This window comes from Agelaius phoeniceus, chromosome 4 (genome assembly GCF_051311805.1).
Source record: "Agelaius phoeniceus isolate bAgePho1 chromosome 4, bAgePho1.hap1, whole genome shotgun sequence".
Lineage (NCBI taxonomy): Eukaryota > Metazoa > Chordata > Aves > Passeriformes > Icteridae > Agelaius > Agelaius phoeniceus.
Window position 1 is genome coordinate 15,365,798 of NC_135268.1, and position 25,955 is coordinate 15,391,752.

At 35.0% G+C, this 25,955-nt stretch overlaps 1 protein-coding gene across 6 annotated transcripts in view; it reads left to right on the forward strand.

Annotated features, from left to right (window-relative positions):
- The window catches only part of LRBA (LPS responsive beige-like anchor protein), a 369,517-nt gene that overhangs the window by 247,613 nt on the left and 95,949 nt on the right, over window positions 1–25,955 (forward strand). For all 6 annotated transcript variants that reach the window (XM_054633381.2, XM_077176952.1, XM_077176953.1 and 3 more), the window contains 5 exons: window positions 576–678; window positions 1,877–1,992; window positions 4,132–4,244; window positions 18,811–18,951; window positions 20,158–20,277. In XM_054633381.2, coding sequence (XP_054489356.2) covers window positions 576–678; window positions 1,877–1,992; window positions 4,132–4,244; window positions 18,811–18,951; window positions 20,158–20,277 — 593 coding nt within the window. The remainder of the gene's footprint in view (window positions 1–575; window positions 679–1,876; window positions 1,993–4,131; window positions 4,245–18,810; window positions 18,952–20,157; window positions 20,278–25,955) is intronic.

Below are 25,955 nucleotides of genomic sequence, written 5' to 3' on the forward strand. Positions count from 1 at the left end.
AGACCAGTGACTGCTAATCCTTCATGTTTTATTTAAAATGTACAACATTGTTTTGGTAGTGGTATTATCCAACAGAATATTAATTATATGCATAAACACTTGTTGTACTCTCTGAGGTCATAAATGGCCACTGGTGGTACCATAATTAGATTGTTATTTAGATTTTTAGGTTGCTGTTTCAGAAGTGTCATTCACACATTTCAGACAAAATAGGAAGATAGTATTTTGAACACTATTTCTAGAAAATATCTAGAAAGTAAATTAGTAAATGTATGAACCAGTTAATACATTTTTAATTAGTTCTAGACAGTCAAGCTGTGCATATAAGTTTAATTTCTATGCATAGAGGAAAAAAAATGGAGACCTTGTAAGATGTGCAACAGTGACAACTTCTGTTGAAATTCCTGTTAGTGATATATAAAAGGAGTTCTGTAAATTTAAAAAAAATATATCTACAGCATCCTGAAAGAAACTTGTCTGATCTGTTGAGCACCTGATCTTAGGGTTTGATTGTGTTGGTTGAGAAAGCCTAAAATGAGTAAAATCATGCTGTGTTTCAACTCTTGTACTCACAGTGGGTGTCATGTTCAACTTCCCTGACCAAGCAACAGTAAAGAAAGTGGTTAACTGTCTACCTCGGGTTGGTATCGGTACCATCTTTGGATTACCCCAGACCAGGTATTTTACAATCTGAGTTAATTTTATCTGTCAGCTCTAAGAGTTGTTTTTATTTTCATCAATGGTTTGAAGCATTTACACCTACTAGTTTACAGAATATGGTGCAGGAAACCCTTAGGGAGTGGTATCTTGATTGTTGTGACTTTAATTTTTTATTTTTAATCAATTTCTGTACATAGAAATGGAATTAAAACAGTTTGGGATGTTTTCTGTTGTATTTTGTAGTATTTTTATGGAGTCCAGAAAGAAAAAAATGTCTTGGATTGCTACTATAGGCACTGTGTAAGAACATCAGGATTTCTGTTTACAGAAACAAATTATGTGTGAAAAATTTTAAATGTACATTGAAGACACATTTGCTCAATATTTCACATCCATTTGTACTGATCAATTTGTTTGCAACATAATGTAGGTTATTAAAAAAAAAAACAGCTACAGTTTCCTTGAATGGTTTACCAATACCTGTAAAGATTTTTTAAACTAAAATATAAAGACTATATATATTTTTTTCCTCCCTAAGTGATGTGGGTTTGGTATTTACAGATGTTTTTGTTATGAACAAAACAGTCTTGGGAATTTTATGATAAACTCTTCTCTGTTTGATTTATCACTCCAAGGAATGACTTTACAGTCTTCTTTCACAAACATTAGGAAATCTGGCATCCAATTCTAAAAGTTTGAGTTATTTATGACTAACTCCCCAACACTGCCCAGAATTTAAACCTCAAGAGGATGGACTTCATAATGAAATTCTATCATCTTATCATTGTTTTCCTTTGTTCTTGAGGGATTTAAAAAACCTCTCCTTAAAGATGACTTGATTCTTATGTGAAATTCTTAAAGTATTGTAATTTTCTTACTTAATGATATTCCATCTCTAAATCTCCAGTAAAATGTTTCTGTAATACATCAAGTCATCATGGAGCAGCTGAATTTGCACAGCTGTAAAGATTTCTGTTGGAAAGTTTTCAAATCTTGACATATCCAGCTGTCAGATGCATTAATTCTTTTTATTCCTATTAGATTATAAAACTTTAAAAATGAACTTCAAGTATCCAAGTGGCAGTTTGATCTCCAGAGAAATCTAGCACAGACCTGGTAGAAAGAATATGTACTACTGCCACTAAAAATCAGCTATGTAAAAAAGGAAGGCCCACCAGTTTTCTCATTATTTTTTTCCAATTTTCTTTGTTTTCAGACGCATTTCTTTGGCTAGTCCACGACAGATTTTCAAAGCTTCCAACATGACCCAGCGATGGCAGCACCGAGAGATTTCCAACTTTGAATACTTGATGTTTCTAAACACTATAGCAGGTATTGCTAATTAATGTTCATCCAAATTACTGTAATTACACAGAAAAGGAGTTAGCCATGGCACAGTCTCAGCAGCCATGGGGCACAATTATTTTGCTCTTGTAATGAGTAGTTTTTTCTATGTATGATTGTGTCCTGAAAAACTTCACAAAAATCCTCCTAAGTTTACTTCATTCATAATTATATTTCTGTTTATGTAAGACTAGAGAGGTATTCATAACACTGTACTAAGCTGCACTTAAAATCAGAATATCATGACTGTTGTGGAGGGAAGTATATAGACTGGAAGTATAGAGACTATTTCTTGGAAATCTCAGCCAGTGAGCAGAATATTCCTGGAGCCAATAAGTACCAATGTTACAGGATGCATGATTGGTCTTAAAAAAGAGTGCAGTGCTTGGATTGCCAGTGCTGCTGTTCTAGGACACCATTAATCCAAACCCAAGCCTAATTTTTACCCACTTATTTTTGTCCTAACCACTCATTCTGTAAACACTGAGCTATATTTTGTTTAACACATCTTACCCCATCAGCTTCTAACCAGTTGGGCTTCAGTTTACTAAGTGGAGGCTGACTGTTGGGTATCATGACATCCCTTTTATTTTCCAACTTATTCTGTCCTCTGAGCAACTTTGAAAATTTCTCAATTTTCAGCTGTTTTCTGTGGTGAAAGGTCTGTTAATTCCCTTTCAGGCTTGGCTCTTGCTAACACTCTTGATATAACAAATGCCTGTGCTTGCACTAATTGCATTTTATACAAATGGTCACTTTTGGTGCTTTCTGTAATCAGTCATCAAGTCAGAGGTTCCAGGATGCTGACAGATTTTTAAAAGTAGGGGTCGATCTGCTTGCCTCGTTACTGCTCAAGCTGAATGAGGCACATCATGACACTGTTTTCTATGGCTCTAATGAATGACCCTTTTCAGCTTTAATATATTATTGAAATAATAAATTGAATTCTTATCTGCTTGGTGTTTGAGGTTAAAAGAAGCAAAAAGATAACATTATGGAAAGAGGGAAAGTTGAGTTGCCCATGATAGGGAGTTAAAAGAGAGATGGTTACCCCAGTGTCATGTAAGTAGCCTTAATCCTCAATAACAGGTAATGTGCAATAAAGCCAAATGATTAGGGAAAGACTGACTATACCATTTAAAAATTCTGCAAACCATGATGGAAAAATATTGAGTTTTGTAAGAAAATTGGAAGAAGAAAAACTGTGGTGGAGGTTTAGAAAATGTTTTCTGACAACCTTGCATATTGGATTGTAAAATAATATTCCTGGGGAAGAGGTTAAAACCTGTCTTTGGAGACTTTTAAGACCAGGCTGAACAAAATCTCAAGAACATGATGATTGAAGATTATATGAATGAATAAGCCTCTGCAACAATATAATAAAAAGAGCCAGGATCCATGTAAAAACTGTATTTTAAATTTAGAAACCAGGCTTTGGGGTGTGTATGTGTCCATGGTATATGTTTATTCTAATTGAATATTTTGGTTTTACTGGAAGAAGTGTATTATTTCCATCCTAGATATATGAAGATGTACACATGAACATATATCCAGACCGAATTTTCTGTCCTAGTAAATGTTGGCATATTCACAGATGGACAATGGGCAAGGATGAATTCCCCTCAAAATGAATTCTCTAGATGAAACAGTTATTAATGGAAAAATTCTTCAGTCTGAATTACTGAGCTACTTCATTCTTCTTTAACATATTGTATTTAAGACATTATGTAAAAAGAATGCTTTAATTTTTAGTATCAACAAAAATCATTGACCCTCCATTTTTGGAAGTATTTCACCTTAAGGAAATTGAAGACCAGATGATGTAAACTAGGAAAGGAGAAATGCATAGGAAATGAATGAATTTAACTGTCAATCTTACTGTATGTAAAAGAGTTTACAATTAAAGGGAAATGGGCTGAAATGTTTTAGATTAAATACTAGCATATTGTCAGCTTTTCCATTATCCTTTCAATAAAGCAAAATAGAATATTGAAATTATAACAGATCTGAAATAAACGGCAGTTCTTTCAAACAGCTCATAAAGTTATATTGTTGTATCTGTAGAGATTGGTATTTTAGTTAAATGCAGCTCTTCATTCACAGTGGAGTTTTTTTGTTGTTTGTCAGGTCGAACTTACAATGATTTGAATCAGTACCCTGTCTTCCCTTGGGTTATCACCAACTATGAGTCAGAGGAGTTGGACCTTACGCTTCCTAGCAACTTCAGGGATTTGTCAAAGGTATTTGTCATCAAATACACTTTTATATTTTTATCATAGTAGTTTGTAGTCTTGTAAACATTTTCTATGTTTAGTATTAATGTTTCCTGCATGACCTTTAAAAGTGTTTAATTTCTTCATGTGTGTACTGATAATAAGAATCAGATTGTGTAAAAATGAATTATTAATGTATTCCTATTGCCTCTGATTGTATCAACCCAATAATTGTTGTTGGAAGGTGCTCCTAAGTTGGAACAAAGACATTACATTTCATTTCAAATTTTAATGAAGTCAGAAATGCTGAGGCTGTTAAAGATTAAAAATTAGCCTTTTCTGTTTATTTTTTTCTGATGAGAATTGCACTTTTTTTAGTAGCAAACACTGTGGTACCATAATATTTTAGGTACTTTTAAATCACTGCCCATATTCCAATGAGTAAAAACTTCATTTTATCACTTCCTCTGTGCTCCCCTTCAGGTGTGCTGGAGTAATGCAGCTGTCCTTTGTCAGAAAGACATTGGCAGGTTTGAGCAACTTTTCCAAACAATTCCTTTCTGGCAGAATAGCCTTGTGAGTTTTTGCAACAGTCCCCCCACCATTTGCAGATTGGATATACAGCCTGTTTATAGAGTGTGATAATTCTCTTGCAATGCTTTCCCAGAAGGGACTATTTCATTTTACAAAGTAGAAGTATCCCTCATTTTCTCTACAAGGACTGGGTGCAGTGATCAGCAAGCAGGATCTTTTTCTAAAAGGTAACTTGTATGGGAAATGGTTGGCATGTAGAGCAATATAGCTAATTAGTAGAAAAGGTAAGGAGAGTATTTTAATTATAGCTTTTTTTAAAAGTCTTGTATAAATTGGTAATTTGCTACTAAAAAATCCCCATGGACATATGGCAGCTTTAAAAGTTTTTGCTTTCAGTTTGCAATTGATTAAACTAAACACAGGTCTGTGAAAAGGTTTTATTACTGATTTAGTTTTTTTAACCTTAAAAAAGGTATTGTATAGTCAGCAAATATTTAGACAAATAAACACACACACATATATATATGTATATATATATTTGAATATGCGTGTGTATAGATATATTTGAAGACTGTAATTTTTGAATGTGTATATGTACACATTTAAAGCTAAAGCAGAGATTGAGGTACTATTGTTGTAACTTTTCCTAATAGTGTTACTTAATGCGAAGAAGTCATTAACTCTTAAGGTTTCTTAGAATGTCTGGCTGACACAGGTCCACATTCATGTGTAAACCTCACATATTTTATATTATAACAATTCTTTCAAAGGTAAACATTAGTTTATTTTAAAATATTTTTCCTTTGTGGAATTCAATAAATTCTATTTAATAATCCCCTGGACAGAAAGTATCTGAAGGTAGCTCACAGCCAAAAATATCTATCACCAAGCTAGAATACTCTTGTGAATTGCACTTAATTTAACATTGAAAACTTAAAAGTAACATCAGACGTGCGTAGCTTGAGTTAGTACACAAATTAAGTGTACTAATCATAAATAAATTCATTGGTGATGACGTGATTTTTGCAACCTCATTTTCCATGAGTTTTGCAACCTCGTTTTCCAAAATAACATCACTTTTGTTAAGTGATGCTTCTGCATAGATCGTGTCATTGCTGAAATAGTTGAAGACAAGGAAAAGAATTCTCCAAGTGCTGTACTTAGGAGGGGTCTGTTTTAATTGTATTGTCATTTGTAAAGAGTCAATTCAATCAGCAGTGTAGTCCTGGTCTTCCTTCCTCCTTGAAAGAGAACATATTTTCCTCATTTTAAGTTAGGTGTGACACTTACCTCCATTTGAGAGTTTGGATAGCAAACCTGGTCTATTGATATGTGTTTTTGTTATTAACATTGACTGGTTATATGGATTTCTCTGTTCATGAAAGTAGTATTTGATGAGGATTGCTAAGTGTGCTTTCAGTTCTGAGGAAATCTTTCCATTGCTGGTGCTGAGGGAGGACATTACTCAGATTTCATCTCTATCTACATTCAACCTTCTCAAGCATTTGCTGGAAAACTGGGAGCTTTAAACAGCACAAAATTATTGCATATATATATACACATATATATGTGTATGTATATATACACACACACACAATGAGAGTCTTTATGCCATACCTCTTTCAAATAAAGCAGTTCGAGTTTTGGTTACTATTTTGGCAGTTCTAGCAGTATCAACTCCATGTAGCTTAAATGTTAAACTTCATGTCAGATGATGAATTTGTGACAAGTATCTGGAAGATACTTGCTAATATTCTACTAGGAAAATTTGTTGATGTTATCTGTATTGTGATATTTTCATTGTAGCAGTGTTATCCTGGGGGTAATGGTTCCAAATATGTACTAATTATGTATTTTGGCATGTCTATGCTTTTGCACTGCTAAATGTTTTAAAATATTTAAAGATATTTCACTTAAATGTCTACATGGTTTTAACAGTCATTTATTTCCTTTCCTTATGCATGCCCAGAAACTCATCACAGTTTAGTGCTTCCACTGTGTAAAGAAAAGGAAAACTTTGATTTTGATCTGGCAGAAAGGAAGTCAGGTTCAATATATTTTTCGGGGTTTTTTGGTGCCTAAGACAATGAAGAATTTACTTTTTAAAAATTATTTAGAAATTGCAAGTTGTGTCAAATCTAAGTAATAGGTTTTTTTTTAATGTGTCAGCCAGGAGTCCACAGTTAGTACAGATTTAAATAACTGCAGAGTGTAGGTTAAACCAACATTTTATTTAAGCAGATTCTTCCAGCACTGTTTTGAACATCAGTCACACAATGATAAACCAAAGCAACTGGAATGGATTGTGGTTAATATTGCTGTCAGGCTGACGAACGCTCCTGACAAATGCCAGGAGTGCACTGCCAGTCTGTTACCCTGCTTTGACTCAAGTGTTTATTCCTTAAGAGGGGACTGTGCTTTGGAATGAGTATTACATATTATATTTATAGTGGTATATATTTTGTTTATACAACAGGCACAGTTTCCCACCTGAATGTGTGGCCTTTTCTGCATGACTTACGTTATTCATGAGCACATTCTTTTCCTTATTCAGTGGAAGCAATAAATTGCATTGTATTTCTGAACTTGGATAAGGAAAGAAAATAGAAGTAAAAATACATGGCAAATACTGAGATATGGAAGCATGATTTTATACTCTCAAAAGTTTGTTACAAGATCTTGCTGTATGCAAGGAGCTGTTGATAATTTTCCTTTCATAAGGCACAACATTTGTGTAAGATCATAAACTGACCTTACTGAAGAAGAAATTTATGCTACTCTTAAATCTTCTTTTCTCTGCAGTATAGCTACATGTGTACATAATAATATTTTTATTAATATTTTTATCTATTCCATGCAGTATTTGCTAAATCATCATCAATTTTATAGAGGCTGTTATGCATGTAATGACTTATTTTCCAGTCAAGTGTACAAAAGCAACAAATAGCTCTCACCTTAGTGAACTGAGGTGTTTAATTGGTATGTGGGAGCCACTAATATAAAACACACCTTGATGGAAGAGAAGTAATAGATTTTTTTTTTGCTATGAAAAATTAAAGTAGTTTTGTTGTTCTGGTGTCAGCTTTGCTGTTGGGTGTTCTTCAGCATGCCAACCTGAATTCTATTGCAGGGTTCCCATTTCAGGAGCACAAAAGCACTGCATATAAATCTTGTGCTTCGTATTTCCCGTTATACAGAAGCAGATTTGGGATGGGCATGAAATTTGCTTAGTTATTTACCTCTTGGCAAAGAGATAGAAACTAAAAAATGGTTTGATGCAAACCTATTAGAGTTTTGCAAATTTTAAAAGAAATCTTTTTTTCTAGAGAGGCATTAAATCCTATACAGATAATCTGTGACTCAAGCGCTTTCACACAGGAAATTTAAATTACATTTTATTCAGCTCATGCTGAATACACACAAAAGGAGTGCACTTAAAACTGATGAACTCACCAGGACTCAGTGTCCTTCTAAGTATAAAAGCATGTTCAAAAACTGGACATTAAGGGAGGATGAGAAGAACAGTGTGAGAAATAACAAGAGTGGATGTAGTGGCAGTTACTTATTTTGATAGGCAATTACATCTGGAATTTAGGCACTAAAACTTTTGAGGCATGGCACTGCTGGGCTCAGCACCTGCCCTGGCTGCCTTGTCACTGGTATTTCAGATAGGAAATTTGTCATCTGTATCTGTGACAAAAGGTATCACTTAGTTAAAAAGTATTCCAAAGTCAGACAGGATATCCTCAGAAGGAAGGTACAAATATTCTTCCTTTCAGGGTGCTTCACATGAATCCCTGCTTAAAGCAGGACATTACAGGAAGTAAAATATTTCAAACTTTGTATTAGAATCCGTGGTACTTATAAGAAGGCCCATTCAATTTTTGAGAATTTTGGATATCTTAAGAAAGAGTGTTAAAGGTATTAATGCAAGCCTGAATGATACCTGGGTTATCAGTGATATCTGAAAAGGATACACATATTTCATTATTCATTTTTTAGTCCAGTATGGATTTTAGTATTTTTAGGATAAAGTATATTTCTCAGATTCTCTCCATTTTTAGATAACAAGTTTTCATGGTTTTTTTTTTTTGTGAAACACAAGTTGCTTCTTGAGGAGAGGAGTACTTCATCCTCTCTAAATGTAGGCTGACAGACCTAAACATTTGACATAATCACATTGGGAGAAACTTTTAGGAGAAGGGAAGCATACAAACAGGAAGTACTGTACTCGGAGCAGAACCTTTCTGGTGTTGGTTCCATTTAGGAAACCATAAAAGAGCAAAATCTGGCTAGGAGAATGAAGACCCTCTTTTCCTGATCTGGTTTCATTGCATACACAGAGACTTGAAAAGGGAAGGTGGGAAGAGAATTGCAAAGACTGTCTTTGAAGGAAGGTGTGTAAGATTATTAAGTTCACATCCCCTGACAGTGCTAGAACTTTAGGACTATTATGGGATTACTTTGTTCAGATTGGATAATCTGTTTTGTAATTAGAAACAGTATAAACTAAAGTATTGAGTAGTCTGTTATATTCCCTTGAAAGTTTTGACTTAATAAGATCATTTTTTCTCAGTTCTAAATGGGCAAAAGTGATTTTGTGAAACTCTGGAATGCCAGTGACACTCAGACAGATGCCGTCATGGATGAGTGATAAAATGGGTCGATTATCCTTTCTGACAGCTGAGCCGCTGTTTTCTATCATTTCTGGAAGCACACTTGCCAAAATTGGGAGCCAAAGCTGCAAAGGGTCCCATGGGTCTGTGGCTGATGTGCCCCAGCCCTCTGTCCCTTTGTCCCCAGCCCGTGTCTGCAGCACCACGGTCAGGGACCCTCCCAGAGCGAGCCTCGGCGCCTGGGGTTCAGCACCACGGACAGGGACACTCCGAGACACTTTCGGGGGAAAAAGGCAGGGAGAGGTGCGGGCAAGACGGGCTTGTTTAAATTAAGTCGCTGTTGGGTTGTTAAGGCCGACTTAGACATGGTCCTTAGAGACACTCAGCTGTTTGGATTTTAGTGTCAATTTCTTGTTTCCCTTTAAGGACGGAGATTGATATTGCTGGCTGGGGGTCTGTGTACAAACCACAAACGGGACGGGACTGCTGGGGAAGGCGCCTCGAGCTGTTTATTTTCTAGCACCAGTCTCATTGCATGGTTATGACAATGGGAAGCTGCTAGTAGCTCACATCCTTGGTAGTGGACAAAGAACTTAACAACTTTAATAGTTTTTTGACCAATCACACAAAGCAAAAGCATATTGACAGTAGTTCTATCCAATCACTATAAACTCATGTACCTTTGGTTAAAACTATGCTTGCTTATTTAGAATACAATACCTGCTTGTAAGCCTTTAAAATACAATGCACAGAGCTCCATTATTAAGCTTAGAACTTCTTAACATCTGGCTAGATATACTTTTCTGTAGCTTAGGGAGTTATTCTAGACAAGAGTTAATACACAGACCATTGTTCTATTTGTCCTTACTTTTCTACTTCTTTTTCTGCTGACAAACCTTATGGACTACTGCTTAGCTCTAACTGCAGTTCTGCTGTCTCTGAGGCCTGCCTTTTGCAGCTTTCCCAAAACCCTCTGATTTTAAAGATTCCCACATTTGAGTTGATAGGTTGATTTGAGCTTCATGCGGCATCTATCTCAGGACTTTTTTTCTAGCAAACATGTGATTTCCACAGTGGTCTGTTTCTCCACAACTCCTGTGGAGACCTGCTGAGGATGGAACTTGACCCAAATTTATCTCTGAGATGATTTATCAAAACATTCTTTCTCTCATCCTACTCTGAGTGCAGATAGATTTTTTTAAAACATATTCTGGTACTTTATGTTGCTCGATGACAGTGTCATAACCATCCTTTTATAGCATCACTTTTGAGGGTTTTTTCTTGTCTTTAGTTGGTTATTCTCTGTGTCATACCACCTCCTCTAAAAAATGTTACAAGTGGATGATAGAATGCTTCTCGTTTCCATTCTTGCTTTTTCTTCCATGTTCTCCTCTCTTCCCACCGCAGGCTTATTTCTGAAGTCACAGGAAGCATACTCTGTACTTCAGATGCATACATCAGTTTCTAGGATCACTTAGCTATCTTCAAGCAATATTTTTAAATTTTTAAAAAAAACATTATTTAGGTATTTGGGCAAAAAGCCAAGTTTACAGGATCAAAAAGAATCATTTTAGTAACAAGCCTAATAATTTTATTCTTGCTTTGCCTCAAGGAGGAATATTGTTTGGAATGTAGAAATTCCCAAAGATAAGAAAAATTGTAGTCAAAATTAACTGTGGATGTTCAAAATTATATTCTAATTTTGTATCTGCTGTTTTTGTCCATCTTGCTCTTGTTTCAGTTTTAGGTGCCCTGGACATATGTCATCTTCCAAGTGGAAATGAACTGAAGGAGGTTCATGATCTTTTAAATGGTCACAAGAAACCATGGGGCATAAGTCTGGTCATAAAATCTACTAGAAATCAAAATAAAGTAATTTCACACATGTGTCTTGGGCCATAGACATTCTAAACAGGTGTTTTCTGTCTTCCTAAAGTAAAGTGAAAGTTATTCTCTTGATACAGTCTCTCTTCCTTTTTATATTCATACATTTGAACTCAGCAGATTATGGGTGCTACAGCACACAGCTGTGTAACTCAGATTTCTGAACAAGCACAATGGTGGCCAAGTTAAAAATTGCACTCATATGGGAAATGAATATGGGATTTTTCTCACCTAACTGGATCTGTCTAAAGCTGAGTTGGTCAAACTCCTAGGAGCAGGAGACCTCTTGGGGTCAAACAACAATCCAGGCTTAAAAATAGTGGTCAGAAAACAAGATCATGGTAAAATAATAATAATCTTTGTTTAAGGAGGAGTTTAAGGTAGTTCTCAGGCTGTGGACTGGGATGTACGCATCAACTGATCTTTCTAAAATTGAAACATCAACAGATGAAAATGTAGATCAAATGAGGGAAATCAATACAAAAAAATTACTAAGAAAAGATGGTATGATCCTAAAAGTTTGAGGTGAATAGTTTAACAAGAGTAATTAAAATAATTTAGATATAATATCCAGCCAGTCACTTGAAGCTGCCTCAGAGTCATAAACACAAGGTTCATTTCCAAAGTGGGGTGGTCACTGACATTCCAAAAGTTTGTTTGGTACTTTATACTGTTCAGCATAGATGCTTATCTGAAAAAGAGTGTGAAATGGGAGCTGATAAAACTTTCTGGCAATGCTCATCTGTTGATGGTATTGAAGGTGATGGCTGATTAATCAGGAGATCATATGAAACAGGGTATAAGATGATGGATGAATTCACCTTAGGAGCAAAGCAATGCATGTGTGAAACAAGATACATTGGTGGGCTCTTAGCTGACTATTTGTATTCAGGATTGATATAATCTGATTGGAATAGTTTTCTGTTTCTGTACTGAAACAGTACAGATTACAATAAAAAGCTCCTTATACATTCCCAAGTAACCCTTTCTAGCCTTCTGCTGCTCCTTTTCTCAGGCTTGGTGCTTACATGTGATACAGAATAATGTTTATTTTGTGTGCCCTGAGAGAAATCTGCAGCAAATGTGACTTTGTGTCAGCTTTTGGCTTGAGGTCCTGTGCTCTTAGTACAAACAAAAAGGATTATGTTTTTACTTCTGATTGTCTTATGTGGATCTGGTGTTAGGTATGATGGCAGGTGTTTTCTGTGGCTTGTATGATGTCTTGGCTGGGAACATGGTCTGTAAAAGGAAGGCAAACAGAGAATGTTTTTATCTCCTGCTATGACTTAAGTGTATGTGACTTCTCACTTAATCTTATTTCTCAAAATTCATGGAAGTATTGTTTGTTTGTTTTTTAAGCAAGGGAATAACAGTGCAGGGTTTTCCTTCACTTGACAGATTAAGTCATGGAGAGTGCATGCAAATGTTATCTTTTAACTGGCAGGGTTATTTTCCAAGTCCATACCCTCCTCACTGCTTGCAAGCAGCTGGATTTGCCTCATGACTCCCAGGGAAATCCTGTTTCCTTTCTCCCTGACTTCTTGGAAGTGTACAACACATAACAGCTGCCTTCACTTTGGCTTCCCAGCAGTATTAAGGTGTAATACCTCAGGTGCAAAGCGTGTGACACATTCAGTTGTGCTGATTGTGATTAAACCTTACTGTGCTTCATTAGTGTGTCCTTAAGTAGTTTGCAGTTCAGCAGTGCATTGTTTTGCAATCTGCTGCAGGTGGTTGTAACACCATTTGGTGCTATTGTTGTAATGTGAAGGCATGGAGATTTTTCTTTTAAATTCAAATTCCTCCAAGTTTTTAGGTGACCTGAGGCATATCCTGTGACTGACCTATTGCTAAAATATCACTAATATTGCATAATAGAGTTTTTTCCTTTTTCATTTTTATACTTAACATTAGCTTATGACCCATATTTTTCAACTGTGAACTTTGGGAATCTTCTGTCTTTTGCACTACTAAGTATTATTTATATTGACATGTTCAGATATTCTAGTTATTATATCATCTTTAGATCAGTTTTTCCTGACTGCTCCTGATGTCTCAAAGGAATATGTGTGCTCTTAAAAACATCTGAAATATAAACCATATGTACAAATACTTTTGATTTGCATGCACGTGACTTTTTTTTGCTTATGTTCCAGCCCTTATCAAATTCTCAGTTATGAGAATAGAAACTGGAGTATTTTAAAATTTTTTAAAGCAGAATGTGATGATGTATTTATATCAAAATAGGTGAAGTACACTCACTAATATTCATAATTATTCCAGTTTTAACATTGTGTATACAAGTTCAACTAGAAAATTCCTTATTGAACTAAAGCATTCAACTAGAGAATTCCTTATTTAACTAGGAAAGTACATGAAATTGAAGTAGCTGCTCATGTTCTTAAGTGACTAAATTATGAGTCATAATTGATAATAAAAAATAGCATAACAGTTCAAAATTATTGTGTATCATTTAAATGCTTACTGGGGGAGAATAAAAAAAGTTCTGTCAAATTCTATCCCATTGGCTTCAGGTAAATTTTGATTTATCTAAATTCATATATCCCCCTCCTAGCCCAGTCTTTGGTGTAGGTTTTGGGGAGCATCTGCTGTGAAACCAGTGTTTTTTTGTGAATGAATTGGTAAGGACTGTTTTTCTCCTTGATAAATGGTTTCCATTTTTTAAATCTTACACCTCAAGGGCACTTTGGTTGATCAATGAGGGCAGCTCAAGCAGTTCAGCAGATAATTGTGTTTGTTGTTTTCTTTGGGATATGGTTCTTTAATTAATTTGAGTTAGATATGCATTAAAGGTAAGATGCCCTCTACTAAGATGGGACCTAATTTTTAAGAAAACTATAGCCAGTTGTCTGAGAGGAAGAAAGGTGAGGCCTAGCAGTGAGTGAGACTAGGTTGAGAGGGGGGAATAGCATTTTTTGGCTGTTCTCAAACCTGGAAAATGACAGATGAGAGAGTAATGATCTACACTATATGAGTTTATTCCCAGATATTTCCCAGCTGACCTAAGTGAATAAAGTTTGGGTTTAGTTAAACCCTTGCATCTTGTCTTTGTATCTCTGTTGGGGAAAAAGAAATTTTACTCAGTGACCAGGCTGTCCTACTGACAATAATGCAAGTATTTGCTAGTTCAGTCAATTTTATGTTGGTGATACACAAAGTTACCAAGCAGAGTGCAGCAGAGTTTCCAGCAGTTGGCATATTTATGGAGGAAACCAACAATGAAACACTGAACACATTTCAGTTTCCTGAATGAGTGTACACTGAGAAGTGGGCAAGCAGAGAAATCTTAGGGGTGGAAGAAATGCCTTAAAATGGAAGACCTGAAGAGCTTGTTATGACAAGAACTTGTTATATTTATTAAAAAGCCTAGTTATAGTCTGTAAGTATCCTTAAATTCAGAATATACTGGGCAAATAGAGATTTTGTGATATATCAGAGGGAAGCTTAGTAAGATCTCTTTGATAACACATCAGTAAATTCATAACTAAACTGAAATACATATAGTTTCTAGAATGAGGGTAAGAGTTATCAGAAGAAAAAGCTTCCAAGAAAAGTAGCACATTGTCCACATATTCAGGAGTCAGATGCCTTTCTGGAAAGCAGCTTGGCCAAATACAGCTTGTGCTGTAATCAAGGATGAATAGTTGGACTCAAAATCATACAATGCAAAGGCATTTAACCTCTTGTCACACAAGCTCAAGGCTAGATGAGATGACCTAAGGATCCCCCTGGTCCTTTAGGCCCAATATGAAAAATATCAGTAATGAAAACCAGATAGTCATCTTGAAAATAAGATGTATGGGAAACAAACATCATACTTGGCAAGGATGCTACCAAACATGATTCAGTTACAAAAAAATTGTATTCACAGGAATACAAATACCTGATTGTATGTGGGTAAGAAAACAGTAGAAAAACCCTCCTTATTTGTTACCCTCTTTTTTCTTTTCTTAAAAATTTTTTAATTCCTTTTCTTTTTTTCATAATGAAGTTGTGAAATATTTGGAGCAACACTATTTAAAATATGAAAGCATATTAGATAGGATTAAAAAACACCTCTTGTCTTCTTAAATGTAGGATTATAAATAGTCATATTGTAATTCTTTCTTTAGAAGACTTCAGTCTGTTTATTTAAAATAATTAACAGTTTTCCAAAATGGGTGGCAGAGTCCAGGAGAAATTCTGCCTTCTGTAGAGGAGCAGTGAACATTCTGCCTTCTTCTTTTGGATGCAGTGGGGCCTCTACTGGAAGCAGAGGCAAGATGGGTCAGTGTTCCAATGTCTGGCACAGAGCAAGAGTAAGAACTAACAAATAAAACTGTACACCACAGTGTCTGGACATACTTGACAGAGTAGATGATAAGAGTCAGTGTGTTTTCTCAGTTATTTTTCAGCAAACCATTTTTCTTTGTTATGTTTCAAAGGAAGCAAGCAAGCTTGGTCCAAAGACTGAGATTTACTGTATTCAGTTCTTGGTAAAAATGTGAAATTATTTATTTTGAGGTATTCCTATATTTGAGAGTACTTGAAAAAATAATATCAAATGAGTTATTTTGTTTTGTTAAGAATGGCTTTTAACTTTCATAACTGTAGCCCATGTTACAACAACCACTTTGGGCACAAAAACGGGTGATCATGCCTTGGGAAAAATGAAACCAAAAACTACCTTACCCCAATTCTTGCCCCAGTTTGGATCATCTTTTCAAATGGGCTCTGACTTGAGAGCCATACACATAATTCATTTATCAATATGATTTGAAAACTTTGCAGCCATCAGTGATTTCATTCTTCATTTTTACTCCTATAATCTCCTCCATTGTTTTTGGTCATTGGAATTTTTCACTCTCTATTTTTCATTTTTCCCTCTCCATCTAAATAAACATTTTTTATTGGTGAACTAATATCGGATTTTCCTCTGGGAAAAGAGGTGCTGCAAATAAAATATGTTCTGGAATTTCAGGATATGAAAGCTTTTCAGCTCATTCTTCGTTAGAAGCTATAGTGAAACTGAGTTGAGCAGTGTAAATTTGTGGTCTCACAGCTACATCTAGCACAGCTTAGTTTAGAGTTCCTCTTTTCCCCTTGGCATTTACCCACAGGGGAGGGAATACAGTGTGTAATCATAATTCCCTGTTAATTTTGTGATATGAAATAACTGAGAAATTTCAATTAATTTCTTCTCTTTTTTTTCTTTTTTATTCTGTAGTTAACTGTGCCCAGTGCAGTGTAACACAGTAGAATCACCTCATCCTTAGAAGCAGTTGTCAGAAAAATATGGGCCTGCCTGGTAGAATGTATTAGCCCAATACATTGTCTCCATTTTATTATGAAGCTGCTGGGGAAGCTGTGATATACAGCACTGTCATTACAGATCTATTGTTAGAAGGGCTCTACAGTCTTCTGTGCACTGCCATTAATTTATAGCAGTAAACAATATGTAGCCCTCCAACTGCAGCAAAGCAGAATCTTTTAATGAGGTGGATGTTATTACCACAATAAATCAGTGCATTCGTGTAATGTATAATTCAATGTGTGTATTCCCACTGTAACTTCTCTGAGTAAGCTGATAGTGTATCATTGTCAGTGCACAGCTCCACAGTTCTTTTTTTTTTTCCCCTAAGCTTTTTTCATTTGGGGACTTTTTTTTATTTGCTTGCAAATAAATGTGACATGTCTTGATAGTTGTCCTGTTGCAGGCTTCAGAAACCAACTGTAACAATAACAGCTAAAATCAATACTGTGGATTCTGGCTATATAGATCTCTGCATGATATCTTTTTTTTATTTTTTTAAAAGAGAATGGAATCAATTCTAATTTGGTTTAGCTTTATATTCAAGGAATGTAATTCTATAACTATTGATTTGGGCTATACTCATTTGGAGAGTAATAATAGAGGCAGATAAAGAGAATACATAAAATGTTACAGAACTATACAGCACAACACTGTTCCTATTTTTAATTTGTATAATTTGTCTACAAATGACCTTCTTTTTTTCTTTTCTCCCTCAAGCATATCTGAGCCTTTAGGGAAAATCACTACAAATGGAGATTCCAAAATGGTTCTTGTAACAAAGAGACTTCTTGGAGTCAGTTTCATACTTCCCTGGAATAAATTTGCTAAATCAGATAAAAATCCTCTTATACAGGAACAGCTTCTTTTAAAGGGTTATATTTCAAATTAGTGAACTGCAAAAATAGTAATTAACCTAAGATGTTTTTCTTTATCCTACTGCAACATGAAAGCTGCTCTAAGTAAAAAATGTAAGATTAGATTTTAGGCCATTCAAAGATCTAATCTGTCCTAGAAGAGAAAATACTTTGAAGCTTCTATGCCAAATTTCACGTGAGCTGCAAAGAAGAATTATTATTTGAATAATCATAAGCTCAGCAGAGAGAGTTTTTCGCTTGAACTCTGCTTGAATTTAAGACGAGGTTAGAGATAATTTTGTTCAGGGACTTTTAGTTTTTCCTCACCTTGTAGTGTATTCTTGAGTATATTTATTCTTGAAGAAGAGAGAGAAGGAAATACTGTTTCATGTTTTTTTTCTTTGCTTATATTTGAATGCACCCATTGTCCATACAGATGAACATAATATACATTCATAACATACAGTGTGCTAAATCTGTATACAAAATTGTATTGCATACATATTTTGCATATATATCCAAAGATATTTTAGAACTCTTCTAGCATTTTACATGTGGAATTGCTAAATTCACTTTAGGGTTTCGAAGTTATTTGTGCGACCTGTACTCATGTTTTTTCAAATCATTTATACAAAAGTCTGCTGAGGAAATGCACAGCTATAGATAGCAAAATATTATGTTTCCTACTTTTAAATAAATCCCTGGGTGTTTATATTCTAGGTAAGCACTGAACAAAGAATAATAGTATTGGTTAAAGTGTGATAGACATTTTTAGTAATACATACATTATTTCTTTTATATCAGTGTTTTATATAGAAATTCTGATCTTTCATTTGTCTATTTCAAAGGTTAAAATTATATGAATTAAGTAAAACTTGGCTTGAGGTGGAAAATAGAAAGCATAGAAACAAGAATAGTAATATCAAAATTCCAAGTCCACTGTTAATATTCTGCCACCCCATCAATCACTACTTTTTTCTCCAAAAAATGTCAGAAAAAATGTTTCTCAGTGTTGCTTACTATTTGCTTATTGGTGTATCCAACATGCACTCATATCCACAGGCACCCAAGTTAAACAAGACTTTGTCCCAGACATTCCACTGTGAATTGGATGGAGTCAGTGACTTGAATCAGCAGTAAATGGAGCCTGTAGTAATGCAGAGGAGATTTTTCCAAGCAGCCATGTGTGTGTGCATGGAAACCTGGTTCCAAGTACACAGATCTCCTCAGGTGCTTACAGGAACCAACATCTGCTTTTGCAAAGCACCAAACCTAGTCTTCTCCACACATGCCAATAGTTCTGGTTACCAAAAGGAGCAAGGGGAGTATGATGTGATAGTATTCACATTGATCTTATTTGCTTAATGAGTTTATTTTTACCTATCTCACAGCCTATTGGAGCTTTGAACCCAAAGAGAGCAGCGTTCTTTGCCGAGAGATACGAATCATGGGAGGACGATCAGGTCCCAAAATTTCACTACGGCACTCATTATTCAACAGCAAGTTTTGCACTCACGTGGTTGTTAAGGATTGTAAGTATATCTTAAAAAAATTCTTTTCCTTTAAATGATAATTAAAGCAACAAAATCTAAACTAAAACTGAAGGGTATATGAGAGTACTGCAATTTTCTAGTAATTGCAATCAGTAGCCTAGGAGAAATGTGGTCCAAAGTTCAAGCAGAAAGTTTCAGTTTTTCTGGTACAGCCTTTTCAAATCAGTAAAGCTTTTTCTCCTTAAAAATTTCTTTTTAGTGTACATATTTCTTTAAACATGGTTAACTTCCCTTCCTTGCATATTTTCTGACTGGATCAAGTGCCAAGCATTTGTGGTTCTTAGTTAATATATTTAATTTTCCCCTCCTAATGACTGAGAGTTGATTTCTGATGACCATGAAGTTCTGTGATGTAAATAATTATTTTTTAAAAATCTGCTACTTTGAGCTACTACATATTGATAATGTATTGGTTAAACAATGCATTTTTCAATAAAATTGAAAGGTGATTTATCTCCTAGGAAGTAATTTCTTTAGGAAAGCATTAGCAGCACATCATTAATTAAAGCTTGTTAGAATGTACAAGCATACATAAATCCTTGAAGTAATTTACAGTGCTTAGCTAATTTCAAGCAATTATCCACTAATATGTGCTTAAGTGTTCTTTAACTAAGAGGAGGCTTTTAAATCTTCCAAACATTTTTCTAAATCATAAATTATATATGAAACAATAACAGTCCTGAAGCTCTCAGTATTGGATGCTATCTTTTAGATTAACAGATCACCTTGAACAAAGTAAAACACATTATTTTGTAGATTAACAGATCACCTTGAACAAAGTAAAACACGTTATTTTTGTTACATGCTAGTTAAATAAATATCTAAGGCACCTGAGCTTGTTCATGTTGTTGAGAGCAATTTGTGTCACAACTGATACAAACTGTAGTTTCTGCTTCAGCCTTTGAGTATTTTCTTTTGGTTTTATTTGCTTTTCTTTATCTGAGTATATGAATGCGTGGAGTAAGATTAAAAAGCATTTTATTGAACAAACAAGGATCAATTTGTATTTCTGATTCATAAATAATAGAATCAACCCTTTGCTATTAATTGTGTGTCTGCCAGAAAAATAGCATCATTCACAACCAGAACCCAAAAGAATAATAAAGTCCTTTTTTTACCCTGAAATTTCTGAAGACATGCATTGTTGTTTTTTTTTTTTTAATTAATATTTTTATATGTATTTAGGAGCCCTTCACAACACTTTTCCTAAATCTGCAAGGTGGGAAGTTTGATCATGCAGATAGGACTTTTTCGTCTATTTCAAGAGCGTGGCGCAACAGTCAGCGTGACACTTCTGACATCAAGGTAAAACATTTCCTGATTTATACTGCCTCTGCCTTTATTGCAGCTGGGAGTGTAGGATGGAAAGACTGGGAGCCACCCCACTATTTGGAAAAAGATGCAAGGGAGATGACACATGGTTTTACTTTTGTGAGAATATTTCAGTGAATTCTTCTGTAAAACTGTAGGAAACATTTTTAGCCCTGAGACTGAAATATTTTAAACTGGGGAGGAAAACAAAGAAGACAAAGATGCTGGCAGTGGTGGGAAAGATCAGATCCAAGAAGGTAGATTAATATCAGAATTGGATTTTTTTAATAGAAGGAGGATGGAAAAGTGTAATTTGGAGAAAATCAGGGTCTAGCTCAAGGATGTCTCACAACCAGCAAGAGACCTAAGTGACACAAAATCATTCACTCATATTTATGGTGAGCAGACAATTTAGGAAAGGGTTGGTTTGCAAATTACTGGAATGCAAAAATTATCAACTGACAGTGTTTAAAAAGGGACCTGTGATCATTGAAGGCAAGCAGTGACTAGTGGAATTAATTCCACTTAGAAAAAAATATAATGTCTATATGAAATTGGGAAAGAAGAGTTTAGAAATTACAAACATGCTAGATCGTTTTCAAATTTATTTGGTCATTATGGGCTTAATTTCCTTGTAACCTGCAAGATTGGCAAATGGAATTTCAGAGTGCATTTCCTGGGTTTTTTTGAGAAATGGAGAAGGAGAAAGATACCAGTAGTGGACAAATCAATCAAAGTATTTAATACGGGGAAAAAAAGACCAAAGAAATTATGAGGTGAGTTTAACTACAACTCACTGAAAAATACTTAGGCAAATAATCAGACTGTGTTTAAGTGCCAGGAAGATAGCTTGGAGACAAGCAAATGAAACACATGTTTATCCAGAGGAGATTATGTCAAAGCAATCATAGTTTCTGATGAGAAAAGGTAACAGACCTTATGAACAGAGAAGAAGCAGATGATGATCTTAGTTTTTTACATTGTCTTATGAGTGAGCTGGGATTACTCTGTCTAAAAGAATCCACTGTATTTGGAGAATAGCTACCAGCAGTTCATTATTAAAATTGAAAGATGTACTGAGCAGAATTCTTCTCGATAATAACAGGTTAGGCCTCAATTTCCATTGCTATGAGATTGGGAGGTACTGAAAGTGTAGTGAAATGGGTAGTGCTTCTTGCAGAAGGGAAAAATTATTTTAGAAAAGTGTTAAGTGAAGTTTATTAGGGAAAAGTAATAATTGTAATTTTCATGGAGGTTCTCATACAGTTATAAAACAAGAAACAATCTATTGTGGAGAAAAAAAAAACTGTTTAGGATTCTAGTACATCACCAGTGCATGTGTATTAGCAGTATTGTGGTATAACAATAATGGGTAACATTTCATGGAAGATACATCAACAGGAAATAATGTAACTTTCAAAATGTATGACAAAAATCTTCATTTTTACCCAGCTTTAATTTGGTCTGAGCTGGGATACACTAATAGCTGTAGGCTAGTTAGAGAGAATCTGCAGTGGAACAATGATAACAATGCAAGGTCTTGAAAATAAAATGCAGGGAAAGACTGAGTAGCTATGTTTATTTTTCTTCTAAAGCAGATCAGATTGACGAGGAGCTTGTGTCCTTTTATTACATGGATATTACTGTAAGAAAAAAAGGAAAAAATCTCTGCTGCCCATGCTGGATGGTGTAAGGGGATCCAGTATGGGTAAATGAAGGTGGTATAGAATGTAATCTTATCCCCCAAACAGTTGCAGCTGAACCAATTACTAAAAATTAGGAGTAGGCCTGATCTTAACAGGCCACACCTGTAGGCAATAAGAACAAGTGGTACAAAATAGTGGATTGGTGGGATCTGGAGTTGGATGATAGCTACTGCAAGGACCGAGAGGAGTCAGTGCTTAGAGGAGCTGCCTATGAGAAACATCGAGGAGGCACAAAACTCTGGCAGTATGAAATTCTTGCACTAATGATAATAGAACTTTTGATATATAAGGCAATAACTCTTGATATATAAGATAACACCTTTGCATAGAACTCTTGATATGTAAGACAACACCTAAGCAATATGAAACCTCTGAACTATATAAGACAACAGGATGGGATAGGTATTTATGGCCTTAAATATCAGGGAGACTTTGGTTAGAATCAAAGTAACCTTCCTAACAAGAAAATAAAAGCTGAATGTTTGTCAGAAATAAAAGCTTAATGAGTGTTTCCCTGGCAATCAGTGTAGGGAGGGATGTTCAGAAATGCTTAGGTAACTTTTGGAAATCATATACGTGCAAGCTGGTACTGCCTTTAGAGGCATCCCAAAGGATGATCTCTTGGAGTTGCTTACAGCTTCCTGAGACTGTGAATTGCTGTGAATTACATGATGCTGCTGTGAAGCATCCAAGTGAGTACTAAGAGCACTACAGGAGTCTATTAGTGAGATTGGATGAGCAACCAGGAAGGGGGATGAGATTGAGGTTTCCATAGGATATGTTTAAAGAACTAGAAAGGAAAATATTTGAATGTTTCAATCTTACTGGAAATATCTGTATTCCCCATATTTTATTACAGCTGTGAAAACCAAGTTTCTTGATACTTGATGCTCTACCTTGCTACCTTGCAAATGTTTGTGAAATACATGGCTAAATGCAGAACATATATTTTACATGCAGAATTGCTACATTTTAGCCTCCAATTGCTTGAATGTGTTTAGTTGACTCATGGGTGGAAGAGTCTGAACAAAGTGGAACACTTTGACTGTACTGCTGTAGTTGTCAACAAATAGGGGGAACAAAGGCAAAAGAAGAGTTTTTTACTCTTCCACCTGAAAAAATTGTGAAACTCAGAACCATTGAGCTGATTACAAGAAATTATTTCTCCTTGCTTTTTGTGTGGAAAGAATGAATGCAGTTACTGATGCTGCTGTCCTAAGATTGTTGTTAATCTTAGCTGGAAGGACTCTGTGTTACAGGAGGACTAACAGGAGCTGGCTTTGGAAAGAGCTCTTGCTGGCTGGGATCACTTCAGCAGAGAAAGCTGAAGCATATGTGTGGTCACAACCAATCTGTGTCAATATCCTGGGAAAACCTCGGATCAATGATCAAAGCACAAAACCAATGCTCCTCTGTAGAATAACCTTTGCTTGAACTTCACAAATTTTGATTTCAAGAGGTGATATGTGGCATAAAATTCAATTTCCTACTTCTCCCTATCCATTTATTTGAACAATGCAAATTAAAAATCTTTTGGAAGTTTACTAGTGTCTCACTACCCCTCTGGCATTATTTACTAATTAGCTCAGGACTGGTGACTTTAAATGATTAATTGTGTGTTTTTAAGTTAAATATTCTGCACTTAAGAATACTGAATATATTTCAATTCTGTGAGAATACCACTTGGTACTTTTAAAGTACTATATAGGCATGACCAAGTAACTCAGTTACTTCTTAATTTACATTATTGGTGCAAACAATCCTGGTTGGTTTTGTTAATACCACAGAGAAAGCAAGCCTGGATAGCCTGGCAGTATTTGCCTGCACTTGTTCAGAAGCACTTGTTCCTTCTGGTTTGGCACCTAACTTGTTGCAATAAGTCTATTTCTCATTATATTTACAACAGCATAATTGTAATCCGTGTTATAATTTGCACTTTGCATGTGTTTTCCCTTTTTCTGCTGTAGTTTGCTGATTGTTTTCAGGTTTTTGTTGTTGTTAGTACCATATATACAGATTTTAAGACCATCTGAAGTCCTCTTGCTGTCCTCCAAACAGCTGTGTAGCCTTCTTAGTGTCATCTGGAATTTTACTTCTGCACCTTCTGTGCCAGGCCATTAATGAGATTATTGACTGGAATTAAGAGCAGGGCAGACTCCATTACCATGTCCTCCCAGTCTGACAGTGAACTATTGATAACTGCTCTTGGAATATGGATTTCCAGCTTGGCTACTCCCACGTTATTGTAACCCAATCTCATCTCCATTCTCTAGTTTGCTTGCAGGAATGTCATGGGAGACTGGGACAGTCTCAGAGGTCTTTCTCAAAAGTAAAGCAACACCTTGCCACTTTTGCTTTCATCATCCACTACTGCAGCTTCCTTTTGAAAAGAAAATTAGATTGGTTTAATTCAACTGATTTGTTTTCATAATTTTTCACCAAGCTATGGTCACTAGTAGAGCTAGGTACTGTTCTTCATGTCTTTTCTTCTGCTGCTTTGTGTTTATTTCCTTTTCACATGCTTTGAGTTACTTTTGGTGAATTTGATTAGTTTTGTTCAAAAAGAGATGCTAGGAGACCATAATATTAAAGAAAACATTAGTAAACTCCAATTACACTGTTCTAGGTTGTTCCACCATAAAATGGGCATTAATTTGTGAAATCCTGTGATATGACACACAGCTGTGGCAGCTATTGTAAGGCTGGGGGAATGGTACTGAATATCTGAATTTATATTTCATACAGGCTTGTTTAGCAAATTGTGATCCTCATAGTGTAAAACAGCTGAATTTTAGCTTCAGAAATGCTGTTTCAGAAAGTTTATTGTAAAAATTATTAGCATAACATAATTTTAGACAGTTTTTCTTTAAATCAAACTTCGTATTTAAAGTCTCAAAAGCTACTGAATAAAGTTGCTGTAAAACTGGCAACATGACCCTTCTATAGGAGAAATTTTGTGTCATAGTAGTCACAAAAAGAGCAATGACCAGCAAAATTCAGAAGCAAGTACCTAGAAATTCAGATTTTTAATCATAAACTGGTATAGTAAAATGTTAACATATTTAGGATGCAGATATTTGGTTTTCATAAATGATTTGGTTTTGTGTAAAATTGTGTTAAGATCCATAACAGGAAATACTTCCCTGAGTTAAAAAGAAAAAGTTCAATATACCATTGAATACTTTTACTTAGATTCTAAGTAAAAAGTAAAATAATTATATACACATACACACACATATATATATATATATATATATATATGTATATACATATGTAAATAGAGAGAGTAACAGGATTTAAAGTGCTTTAAAGATGCAGATTGTTATCCAATGAGATATTGACTCCATGAAATCTATTTATTGATCAATGATGAATCAGGTCTTAATTGTGGTTATCATATGTTTCTTTAGTCTACTAAATAAATATCTGGACTTTTTGTTCTTCTCTTTGCTTAATTGTGAATTACTGAGAAGTTTAGTATTTTTGTCAAACTAGAAAATGTTCGAGGTATAATCGCTTAGAACTTTAACAGAGTGGTTAAACATTGGCAAAATTTGTTTCTTCATTAATTACCCTCAGAATTTTAATGGAAACCTGCAAAAATATTTTTCTTACAACTTGGCAGAGTTTCAGGCAGTGTCTTGAGACAATTTCTTAGTTGACAATTTCTTAGCGAGAAATAACACACATATAGCAGATGGAGGGAAACTCATGGGTAGTGAGAAATTATGCTTCCCAACTGTCTTGAAAATTATTTCATTGAAGTGTGATGAAAAAATGAAATTTGGGTTAATTTAATAGATTAGTATATATTTCTTGAATGCCATTTAAGTCCTTAACAGAAGAAATAAAGTGTTGCAAATATGAATAAAAGTCTAGACTTCCAATATGCATTTTTATTATTCTGCTTGACAGGTTATGTATAGGCTTAATATTGCTTAACGTGATTGTGAAATAATTTAGTTT